Source organism: Eleutherodactylus coqui, chromosome 5 (genome assembly GCF_035609145.1).
Source record: "Eleutherodactylus coqui strain aEleCoq1 chromosome 5, aEleCoq1.hap1, whole genome shotgun sequence".
Classification (NCBI taxonomy): Eukaryota; Metazoa; Chordata; class Amphibia; order Anura; family Eleutherodactylidae; genus Eleutherodactylus; species Eleutherodactylus coqui.
Window position 1 is genome coordinate 124,398,000 of NC_089841.1, and position 12,877 is coordinate 124,410,876.

At 40.3% G+C, this 12,877-nt stretch overlaps 1 protein-coding gene across 1 annotated transcript in view; it reads left to right on the forward strand.

Annotated features, from left to right (window-relative positions):
* HSD17B4 (hydroxysteroid 17-beta dehydrogenase 4) overlaps nucleotides 1–12,877 on the forward strand; it is a 269,906-nt gene that overhangs the window by 114,460 nt on the left and 142,569 nt on the right. The window contains exons 12-13 of the mRNA XM_066603105.1: nucleotides 4,659–4,765; nucleotides 10,183–10,419. Coding sequence (XP_066459202.1) covers nucleotides 4,659–4,765; nucleotides 10,183–10,419 — 344 coding nt within the window. The remainder of the gene's footprint in view (nucleotides 1–4,658; nucleotides 4,766–10,182; nucleotides 10,420–12,877) is intronic.

Below are 12,877 nucleotides of genomic sequence, written 5' to 3' on the forward strand. Positions count from 1 at the left end.
CATATCTGACCACTGTGCTCATGTGAAGATGTGTTTCTGTCATTCTTAAAGTAGAAGAGCTGGTGGTGCTCATTGCATTTGCCGTGTGGCATTTATAATTCTGTCAGATACTCTCTAGCAACAGACAACAAACTGGCACTTTGTCAGTAAGGAGCAGCTAAGGGAATTTTAAATGCCCGTGCAACAGATCTCTGTGAATTGAAGTTTTTCCTCCCAAAGTATTGTCATTTCTATGTCCCAGTGTGCTGGTGCAATATTAAACATGGAGTACTGTTTTACCACAACCAATAATTCTTATACTGTTCTTTCCACTATAATAACTTGTAAGCAGAAAAAGAGGGAGTGAAAAAGTTGCTTATTTGCCTTCCTTGTCATCCAGAAGGATAGGTTTGGCTATGTCCACATTCATGCCAGAGGCTCCGTTAAATGCCGCAGATGCAGAACAAAGTTTGGACAGCATGGCACAGCATGTTGTGCTATTTTCTGTGTTGGTATGCCGGAGGGCATTCCTGAAACTGACAGACCCCATTACAGTTGTTTGGGTCTGTCAGGTGCCATCCATGCCCATTAAGTACTGCATTTGGTACTTCAAGTTTTTTCTTTTTCTCTGTGTTTTGGCTCCCATGGTGGAGCTAAAAAATAAAAGGCCCTAGCACAAAAGTAACAGTGATGGTCAACCCTGATGTAAGTAGGCTCTTGGAAAGAAAATTGCATTATCTGTAAAAATTTGTGTACTTTCTGTTATACGGTTTAAAATTCGTACACACATTAATGTATAAAGGCTTGTTTATATTGGCATCGGATGTTGCATTCGGAGCCTTTGCTAATTTTCGTAAAAAAATGTGACGTGCAGTAGTGCGGCATGCAACGCTATTTTATTCTGTCAATTATAGCAAAATGCTAGCTGGCTATAAACCTAATGGTCCTATTATAGTCAATCAAGTCCATTCAGCGCTGTTCAATTCCATCATGTTTCTCTTTAGACAGGAGTTGCGGTTTTCCTCCTCCTAGAATGGAGGGCTGATGTCAACGAGCTCCAAGTTATATATAAGTGAATATGTTTCGGATATTGCTTTCTCTTGCTAGACATGTTGTATTAACTTTATTTGCACGCGGAAACACTTTTTTTTAGAGAATGCTACATGGATATATTTTAAAAGATCTTGGGGGAGAATAATGAAACCCGATGTGCCTAGATTTTAGTCTTTAATGCGACAACTTCAGTCTAAGTGACATGCCAGATTTATGAATTTTATTATTTACGGCTGGTCACGTCATTTTTAATTTTAGTCTAAATTTGTAGTCCTGAATTAGGTGGTGCAATGGTTTAAACCTGATTTATGACGTGCCACTTTCTTTAAAGTCACATAAAAAGTCACGCAGTACTTCAGTGCTAAGGAGGTGTATTACCAGCACCAACTTTCACACCGCAGAGAGAAGGTATTTGTGCCTAATTTTAACATATAGTGTGCGACTTTTTGATGACTTTGCCTCATAATAGATCAGTAATTAGACCAAAAGTCACACGTAAAGCCATATATAGTAAATCTCACCCCTTATATCCTTAATTATATTATTTGAGTTTTGTACGTGGGCTGATGATCGTTTACACTGACATTCCTGAGAATGTTTATTCCCAATTATTGCCTGGTATGAACATCTCAGCAGTTAGTTGACAAACAAGCAAACTCCTGTTTGCCAACTGTTTGCCAACTGTTTGCCTCTTTTATGTGAAGATTGAAGGACTATTTCATTTGAAAATGTTATGGGAAATCGACAGGTTTGCTGTAAAAGCCCAATAGGAGTGTGTTACACCTCTGGTACCTGTACCTATCTTAACTTTGGTGGCCAAGCGTGGTCAGGACAACAGAAATGGCCAAGCAGACTTCGCTACGCTATTTCCACAAGTCCCATAGAAGTCTAGGGGAGTTATGCAAATGCTATAGCAAAGCGAGTTAGTGTTTCTGGCCTTTTAACTGGCTAAAAGTTTAATTGCTCGCATCTTCAAGATATCTGTAGCTAAAGGGTAAATATAAGCTTAGCAGTACTGGCGAGGCATAGCTCATTAATGATACTAAATTAGAAAAAAACCCCGTGCTCCAGTGATCGGATAGACGAAATGAGAAGGCAGAAGGAACTTACTTAGCAGGGGTGTCAGTGCAAATGACACCCCTGAAGATCCAGGTCAGCTCGTAGAAATAAGGCTTGTCCAGGTTATGACGTTTATAAAGGTTCTTTATTCACAGGGTGCCCTGTGAATAAAGAACCTTTATAAACGTCATAACCTGGACAAGCCTTATTTCTACGAGCTGACCTGGATCTTCAGGGGTGTCATTTGCACTGACACCCCTGCTAAGTAAGTTCCTTCTGCCTTCTCATTTCGTCTATCCGATCACTGGAGCACGGGGTTTTTTTCTAATTTATTGTCTACTGCCTTTGCTGCCTCTGGTATACATTCTACCTAGATTCACCCTGCGATGCTCTCCCCCATTGGGATGTCATTTAGACCAGCGATCAGAACCCCTTGATGACATCATAGCTCTGACCGTGGATATTACTGCCTGCCAGGATCATTAGACGCACCGTGACCTTACACAGGGTCCGGTACGTCTGGGGTGAGTCCAATTGGATTTCCGTTTATTTTTCTTTACCCTGCCATTTTCTCCACCTCACATTGGAGCGCTAATCTCCTTCTTCTACTCATTAATGATACTATTATGATTATTGCTATATTATGTGCTCTTCCTGTCAAAATCCCTACTTGATCTGATGTGTGGCTCATTCCATTCTTGGATCCTGGACAATAAATTTAGAACTCTGCATGTTATTCAAGATGGGAGATGGGTATCTGAGTTAATTCTGTCACATATCTCTGGACCATATGTCCTCACAACTTAACAAATTATTATCCAAGTTGATCATTTTTTTTGTTTGTTGCCTCAAACTTAGAATTTTCAAATCTCATCAACGGCAGAATCAACTGTGAAAATCTCCAAACAGCCGTCACCCTTGATCAAATTTGAATCTACAACTCCAGCATCGCAAAGCAGTAGCGCTGAGTCATACACTTCTTTTTTCTTTCATTGCCAGAGTAATAGAAAAACAAGAAGAATAAACACAAAGAACATAAACCAATACAGCTATCACCCTTGGTCAGATTTGAACCTAGAACTCCAGCATCGCAAACCAATAGTGCTGAGTCATATACTTGTTCTTTCATTGCCAGAGTAATAGAGGAGCAAAAAGAATAAACACAAAGAGAACATAAACCAATACAGCCATTACCCTTGGTCAGATTTGGACCTACAATTCTAGCAAGGCAGCAATGCTAATGACTTGGCTACCATGCTTGAGAAGAATAAACCCAATGAGAATGTACAATCCATGCAGATGTTATCCATACTCAGACATGAACCTAGAACCCCAATGTTGCAAGGAAACAATGCTAGCCAATGAGCCATCAAGCATTTTACTGTTTCGTCCTCTTGCTTCTCCAGAGGAAAAGCAGTTGGAGAGGATCATCTTATTCTCTATCTTCTCCTCCTTCCCTTTCTTCTTCTCCTCTTGAGAAGGAGGAAGCATGTTGGCTTAGTCATTACCACTGTTGCCTTGCAGAGTGGGGGTCCTGATTTGACCAAAGACCTCTGCATGGACTTTGTATGTTCTCTGTTTTTTTTTCTCTTTCAGAGAAGGAAGAACAAGCATAGTGGCTCAGTCATTATCACTGTTGCCTTGTGGTGCTGAAGTTGTGGGTTCAAGTTGATGTGCTAACCACTGAGCTGCATTCACCTACAGCACACTGCTGAAAAAGTAAAAGCGATGCAAGTGGGAAAACTTAAATGCTTTCCATTCCACTTCTTTTTTTTTTTTTTCTCTGACTTCCTTTTTTAATAAAACTGGATCAGTCAAAAAAATGCGAGTGTGAACATTAGCCTTATATAATATCTTTGGTGATATACAGAATGGAATGTACTTTATATATAAAAGGTATACATGGTGTTTAACACCAGATTTGACTGTAAACTGTTTGTGATTGTACAATAATTTGATTTGTAAACGGATTGAATTTTTATAAACAAATATACAATAAACCATAGAATAAAAAAAGTCTTAAAACCAGACCTCAGGCTCATTAAAGTCCTCAGGATGTGCACTTTTAGTTTTGTCTTATTCCGTGGGTCATTGTATGTCATTATTGGTCACATACAGTATGTTATTTAGTAAATAGTCTTCATGCCAGTGCCTTTTTCATGATGTATTAACTAGAATTGAATTACCTGTAGGATAACACATGCATTGGTCGAGCATTAAAAGCCGGATGACTATTTAAAAATTAAGAATATAATATTTTAGTATTACCTGAAATTTAGGTGGTTGTTAGAGAATAGAAACTGCTTGATTCAAGATAGCTCTCTAAATCCTATTATAGTAGCTTCCCATGGTAACTGGATTAAATAATTTATTGCAGGAGGTTATCTCCACAGCAACCTGTTAAGAAGTGGTTGGCAGGGAGCTTACTAATGGTACTGTGATGTCACAAGTTTTGAAACAGAAACTTGCAATCTGTTCAAATACATGTTGGTGTATTCTGCATATAATGGTGCACAGATAAACTCTGAAAGATTTGTCATCGATTTGTTTTCTTACCTGTGTTTTAGAGTCCACGGGCACACTCTATGAAGTCCTGTCGTCCATAGATTCTGGTAAAGGCATTTCCATGAATTCGACAAGCCAGCAAACTACTTCTTCTACCACTATTGACCCAGTGAGTTTCTCGACCCTATGTTTTTATTACCTTTTTATACAGTCTTCATATATGTGCAGCTTGTTCTGCATGTATCAACATTGCATATTTTCCATCTTTTAAAAATTGCACTCTGCTTTTGTTTATTTTTATTAATTAGGGTTGAACAAGATTGCATATGAAAATGATTGTCTTTAAAGGTACCATGTGCTCTGGACAGCCCCTGTCCAATAAGGTTATTAACATCAGAAAGGTTATTTCCCCCTGGCTGCCACCCGTCTTTGTCGGCATTAGTTAGAATGGAGAGTTGCTGCAAGAAATACTTGGTGGAACAATGGAATTCATGATAACTAATTGCATTAAATGGGTGCTATGCTACAGTATTTCCTTCAGAAAACTCTTAAAGTACCTGTTGTTTCAGCAGCATGATCCTCTGACAATCTCCTTCTGCAATGCAACTCTTCAAAAAAACTCTTCAAAAAGTTGATCCAATGATCTTTTAAACAGATATGTCAAAACATCATAGAGGACACGTTTCCTTGCGCCCTTCTTTATGTGCATTATAAGCTTTTTCAGACACAAGCAGTTATGGGTTATTCAAGGCCACTACAACACACACAGCCAAGGAAGTCCCAGAAATTTGTTACTGCTATCCAACCTTTTTAGTTTCTTTCATTTATGTCTTTAAACCACAGCACAGAATAAATGTCTCCTGAAGTGGTCTAAGTGGCTCATAAAATGTCATGTCTTCTGTTCAGCCCTGTTATATAGCTTTGGTTTATTTTATACTAGTCTTTTACAGTCCCTTGCAGAAGTGATCACTCCTCTTGGTGTGGTTCCTGTTTTGCTGCATTAAAATCTGGAATTCAAAATGGACTTTAAACTTTGTAACGTACCTGGCAAAATAATCCAAATTATGACAGTGGAATAAAAAAAATAACTTGTTTTAAAAAGGAAACGAAAAAAGTTGTAAGGGCGAATGTGTTCAACCCCTTTGCTATGAAACCCCTAAATAACATCTGGTCCAACCAATTAACTTCTGAAGTCACATAATTGAGTACAGTTTCCTGAGTTCAGTCAGTGTCATGTGATCTGTCACATGTCAGTATAAATGTACCTGTTCTGAAAGGCCCCTGAGTAGCACCACTAAGCAAGCAACACGAAGACCAAACATCTCTGCAGACAGGTTGGAGACAAAGTTCTGGAGAAGTATACATAAGGGTTGCATTATATAAATCGTTATAAGAAAATGGAAAGAATATGGTACAACTACAAAGTTGACAGGAGAAGGCCACCCACAAAAACACATGGACCGTGCAAGTAGGGCAATAATCAGAGATTCAAAAAAGACCACAACAATAACTCAAAAGACGTTCCAAAGATCTACCGTGGAGACAGAAACCTCTTTCCATATGACCTACTATAAACTATACACCCCACAGAGTGGGACTTTATAGAAGAGCCTCAAGAAAAAAGCAATTGCTTAGAGAAAAACAGAAGAAAACCTATTTGGAGTTCTCCAAATCTCATGTTGAAGATTCCCCAAACATATGAAAAAAAGATATCCTGGTCAGATGAAACTATAATTGAACTTTTTTGGCTATCATAGGAAACCGTATGTGTGGTGAAAATAAATGGATGGCAGTAAATGTAAGGCGATTCTTGAGAAAACCCGTTTTCAATCTGCCAGACTGGGATAGAGGTTCACTTCCCAGTAGGCCAATAAACCCAAGCCTACTGCGAAAGGCACACTGGAGGGGAAACATGGAAGTTCCTTGGAATCACCTAATCAAAGACCAGACCAACACAACTCATCTTATTTGAAGGCGTTGGAGCAGTTTTGCTTGAAAGATTTGGCAAAAATCCCAGTGTGTAGATGTGCCAGGCTAATAGAAACATACTGCAAAATACATGCATCTGTAATTGAATCAAATGGTCACTCCACCAAGTATTGACTTTCAGGGGTGAATATCTTATACACATTAAAATTCAGTGTGTCACAGCAGAAAAAAAAAACCATTAACATTTTATTTTGCACCTTCAAAGTGGTCAGTATGTTGTGTAAATGAAATGGTACAAATCCCACAAAAATCCATTTTAATTCCAGTTTGTAATCCAGCAAAATCAGAAAAACACCAAGATGGAGCAGGGTGAATACTTTTGCAAGGCACTGTAAGTTAGGTCTTTAATACACCATCGTATTTGGGTCTGTGTGCTGCTCGTATTCGCACACAGCACACTGATCTGGTATAGCCTAGGGGGCTATACACACTGCAGTTATTTTCAAATACCTATTGCATAGCCATACTCGTCCGTATCATGGACAAGAATTAGGGCACTTAAATCCATGTCAATGTGCGAGCAGTTCGTATATCAGACCACAAAGAGATGTCTGTGTGGTGTCCAATGTGTCTTGTGCCTGAGCCCCTTCTTTGCAACTCTGATACGGCAAGTGTGTCTGAGGCCTTAGACTGGAATTGCAGCTATATTGAGGTATTAGGTCACAGGCCTGTATCATTTTTAAAGACTACAATGAAAAATATGTTTACTTGAAAAACACGGGATTTATAATGTTTATCCCATTATAGCATTTCTGGTGAGAAAAGTGCTTGTTGGGAAGGCGGCAGAGCAGGCAACACAGTTTCAGCATCAGAAAGAGACTGTTAATCATTTTTCCTGTTCACTAATAGAATGGCCTCTCAATAATGCTCCATTGTGCCCCATAAGGTTTCTTGAAGTCGAATATACAGGGAACTCATACAGACATCCTTTTGTCTAAATAAAGGTGACTCACAACCTCCAAGCAATTTCCTATCCCAGTATGCATATCCTGGAAGAATATTTGCTTAATTATTTTGCTCACTGTTCCCAGTATATACCGCTGTTCTCGCCTTCCCCTTAATGGGCTTTGTCAGACTAATACTGGAAATATACTGAACAAAATGTTGCATTGGTTTTTATTTTTTCCAATCTTTGCTGTCTGCGCAATTTACAAATATATTCTATCCGTTTGATTATTGATGGGAGGCCGCTTGTTCATTAATCAGTATTTTAAGAACAGTTGAAAGAAATTGTGAATTGTCTGTGATCTTTTTATCTTATGTGCCTATTGTATTGAATGAGGATTTACCTTCAGAAGGCATAACATTCTTCTGAGGTTATAAATAAAAGAATATTACAAAACCTCTGTCGTACCTGTCTATAAGAAAAAACATGGCTGTTTCTGACTCCTAAGTAATCACAGTGTAACAGATTCAGCGTTGAGAGTCTATATAAATGAAATGCCTTCTACTTAAGTTGTATTACTTCTCAAGAAAGAAGAAATGTTCTATCCTTTTAAAAATCTGTCACCGAGGACATCTATTTCTAGTTGCTTTCAGCCTGGTGATAAACTCCACATCATGCTGTCCTATTTCAACTTAATGTTTGCTGCTTTTCGTCTTTGTTACTCGGTACCCTCCACTAATCTATCCGTGCCCATCCACTGTGTTGCAGAGCGGCCTCATCACCTTTCATTATTCTGTCTTGGGCTTGTGCCCAAGTGCATGAATGGTGCGGGGAATAGCTGACAGGTCATTGAACAGTATCCTGTATATGAGGGCATTGGAGAGGAATAGTAATGGGGTTCTATAGACATTGATTTGTGACGTGTGGTATAAAGGTGTATAGTGTCACTCAAGAGGTAGTAAAGTTTAGAGGGTATTGTTGAGTTTTGATCAGAAATATTCAGTTTCGATATTGATATATCTACTACCATATTGGAGTCGAAAGATTTTCTTCCCCCTTAAATGGGGAAAATTGGCTGCTACCTCATTGTGTTTTTTTTTGTTTTTTTTTGCCTTCCTCGAGATTAACATTGGGGGGTGATGGACTGAATTGGATGAGCATATGTTTTTTTTCCGCCTTACATACTCTTACTGTACACTGCATACATTGTGTATAAAGTATTTAAAGTTCTTTTGTAACTTGTAGTCGAGAGTATACTGTATATAACAATAATGTAGAATTCATGAGGTTTTCTGAGCTTAAAAAAACCTCTGGGAAGCACCTATGTGTCTGACTGACTGTCCACCAAATGATGCCATCATAGGTCAGAAGTCGGTGTTTTTAATTTGAATTATCTTGCACAGTTGTGTGAATTCTGTCAAGGCTTGCTGTGAATGGGATTAGCCATGTATTGGACTACAGTTCCCATTCTTCCTCTCCCCTCTCTGACATTGCCCTATTTTACAACTGCCTACGTGTCTCTCTATTACGAAGTGTAAGGTAGTGCTGTAATTGCCTCCTACCTTCACAAGCGATACTGTTCTGCTACTAGGTAAGCCTGCACAATCTGCTGCCCAACTGGTGAAGCATACCCCCCTACAGAGGTGGGGAGAGGCACTCAGTAGTGGGCATAGCAGGCAGACAGGACAACGCAAGCAAGAGATTAAAGGAGCATGGTCATGTGAGACTGGTTTAAAGGGGCATCTCCGCTACAGGCAGTCCATTAGAGAGTAATTATTCTGCATTTAAATAATTTACACTAGTTTTATAAAATCTGAAAATCTCTTTAATTTTTCGGGTCTTTAACCCCTTAAGGACCAAGCGCTGCAAATATACAGCGCTTGGACCTGGGCTTTATCCCGGCTGATAGCAAAAATACGTCACAGGATTAAAGCCTCTGCTCTTCCAATCAAGCAGGAGAGAGTCTGGTCCTCAGCTGTTAGCCCCAGCTGAACGCTATGTACTAAGAAGTTAAAAGGGAAGTGTTTCTTTCACTACACAACCTGCTGGGTCCCCCTTGTTACAGCAGAGCTGCAGGGTCCTAGCAGACCCATATCAGATCTGTTAGTGACTATTGTCACTACAGGGGGATGTTTTCCCCTGTAACTGGGGCTCCTATGGATGCCCATGTGAATGACCCTGTCTTATGACGTCATGGGGGCCATAGATGGTGAAAAAAAGCGTTACAAGAATAAGTAAAAAAATTACATAAAATAATCTATATATAGAAAAGATAATGACCCAAAGCAGACACCAACCAAAACCGTTGTCGTATGCACCCTGTAATTCCAAACTATACATAGTTACGTATCAAAACGTCCGAAACGTATATTTTAGTATAGATATACTAATTTTAAAAAAAACAACCTATAAATGTTAAAATCTTTTTTTTTTTTTTTCAAAAGCTTTTTACCCCCAATAAAACTAAAAAACTAAGTCAGTGAAAAAGATATTTGAAAAAATAGCCCTGTATATCTTGCGGGAAAAAATGCAGTGAAAATAATTTTGGTAGCTAAAGGAGAAAAAAATAGGGCAGTAAAACTACCACATGGGTAAAATCCCTAAAAAGTGTCTGGTCCTTTTGGGTACAAAACATCCTGGTCCTTAAGGGGTTAATTTAGTTTGACTTGAAAAACTATTTGTATTAATTGTTTGTTTTTTGTTGCTTGTAGGCTCGCGCTATTGGGAAGAAGCTACCTCCATCCATGTACCAATACAGCCATATACAACCTATTCTATATGCTCTTGGCGTGGGCATGTCTACCAAAGAGCCAGATCACATGAAGTTCCTTTTTGAAGGGAGTCAAGACTTTTGCTGTTTGCCAACATTTGGAGTAATTCTTGCTCAGGCTTCCTTCATGAGTGGAGGACTTTCTACAGTTCCAGGCCTTAATATTGATTTTACACGAGTGAGTAATAGTCCTCATTTAAGGCTTGTGATACATTTGATGCCACATACATAGTGTTTCCCCGAAAGTAAGCCCTGCCCCTATTTTCAGTGGGGGAGCCTTGAAATATAACCCCTCCCCCCAAAATAAGCCCTAGCTAAACTATATGAAAGACAGCAATGCTCACCTGGCCTGTGGCGTCTGAGTCCCTCGTGCTGGTGACCAGCGCTGCGGCAGGCTGCTGTCTCCTCAGCATTGACATAGCACTCTTTCTGGTGATGGAGTCTTATACTTGCCTGGCCTGCAGCATCTGGGTCCCTCATTCTAGTCTCTGACGCTGCAGCAGGCTGCTGTGTCCTCACTGTTGACACAGCACTCTTTCTGGTGACAGGGATTTGAATATCCCGCCTCCAGCAAGCGAGTGCTGTGACTGGATCACGAATGCCACTGGCTCAGCCCATCAGCCGGTGCTCAATCATTCACAGCCATTCAGTGAATGGCATCACTGAATGGCTGTGATTTGTTTGAGTGCCTGCTTGAATTGGCTGAGCAACGGCGCTCGTGATCCAATCACAGCACTCTTTCTGGTAAGGGAGCTTTGAATACCCCGCATCCAGCAAGCGAGTGGTGTGCCAACACAGAGAACATGGCAGTCTGCCACGGCGCCGGAGACCAGCGCAAGGGACCCAGATGCCGCAGGTCAGTGAGTATAACTCCCCCCCCCCCCCCCTCCTAAAATAAGACACTGCCTCTTTGGGGCAAAAATGAATATACAACAGTGTCTTATTTTCAGGGAAACGCAGTACTAGTATATAAATCATTGGACTTTGATTTAATTTGTTAGAATTGGTACATTTTCCATATACCATTGGATGTTCTAAAAAAGTTCCCTTTTTTTTTTGGCACCTCTAATATTTTTTCTGACCATTGTTTCACATTTCTCTGCAGGCTCAAGTTAGGCGCTGTGGGGAGAGGCCTTGCTTTTAATTTTATTTCTCAAATGTACATTTGCAGCATAGGCGAATAACCCATTCAGTGGCTGATAGAAATGTAAAAATGGCTGCCATTCTGTATCCATTTTTAAAAAGTGGGTGTGAGTTTGTACTATAGTCTGCATGTATTACCATTTTAAGTGGGTCAGCGCTTTGGGAATGTCAGTGGCATGACTTTGCCCTTAACAGATGGTGTGATAAGTAAATGCAAGGACAAAAAGGAAGTAAAATTGGGACACTGACAATATTTAATTAATGGTCCTCTGGCTAGTATTCGAGTTCAGCAGACCTCTATCCATGAGACATGCAGGAGATGAAAGTGCTAATTTCACACCAGCAGTACCTGCCAACAGGGATTCTGCAGAGTAGTGTTTGACAACACTTTTTAGTTTATGTGCTTTACTTCTTTTTGCCTGTGCCTATGCAGTGGCCAAACCTTTAGTTCATTCTTGTGTTTTGGGCACATAGTAATATGAGCGTGTGAGGGTCTAGCCTGTATTTCAGGTCAGTTTTATCTGTAAATCTACTGGGCTTGCAAGCATTTTCAATACATCCAGCTCACACTAATGAATCAATATAATCTATAAATACTAAATTCTTCCCTTTTTAAATACAAGACGCTAGACCTCATCAAGCAAGACATTAACAGCGGTCTACTGTTCCAACTTACGTAGATAGAAAGGCACGATTTTGGAGCTCAGAAAAATTGCACGCCCTAGGCTTACAAGTTCCTTCTGACACATACATTTGTTCTGTAGGAGTGTGTTTGCCGGTAACAAACTCATTGCTGGTAAATGGCACATATTCTTTAATTAAAGCATAATTTCCCAGCTCTGATGTTGGATTTTATGCATTGGTTATTTTCAGGCAACTATTATATTTGTACTATAACTAGAGCTGAGCGAGTATACTCGCTAAAGGCAATTGCTCGAGCGAGCATTGCCTTTAGCGAGTACCTGCCCGCTCGAGACTGAAGGTTCAGGTGCTGGCGGCGGGCAGGGGGCTGCGGGGGAGAGCGGGGAGGAACGGAGGGGAGATCTCCCTCTCTCCCGCTCCCTCCTGCTGACTGCTGCTACTCACCGCTCCCCTGCGCCGGCAACCGAACCTTCAGTCTTGAGCGGGCAGGTACTCGCTAAAGGCAATGCTCGCTCGAGCAGTTGCCCTTAGCGAGTATACTCGCTCATCTCTAATAGAACACTATAACGGTTGCTTTTCAATAGATCCTTCGTGGCACAGAAGCCAGAATAACAAGGTGTTGGAAGCATAGTAGCCTCCAAAATAAGGGTAGATACTCAGTGAGAACAGCTTGGAGCTCTTTATTTCTGCTCTTTCGCTGTAGACCTAGACTTTGCTGTTAACTCTGCAGTGTCAGGTTTTGTACGCTACTTTTAATTTTCTGCACTGCAGCATTCAGTGGTGTAGGGAAGAAACATAGGGAAGGGCTGACAGCACCGTATAGACAAAAAAGGGAACTGAAGCTCTACCAA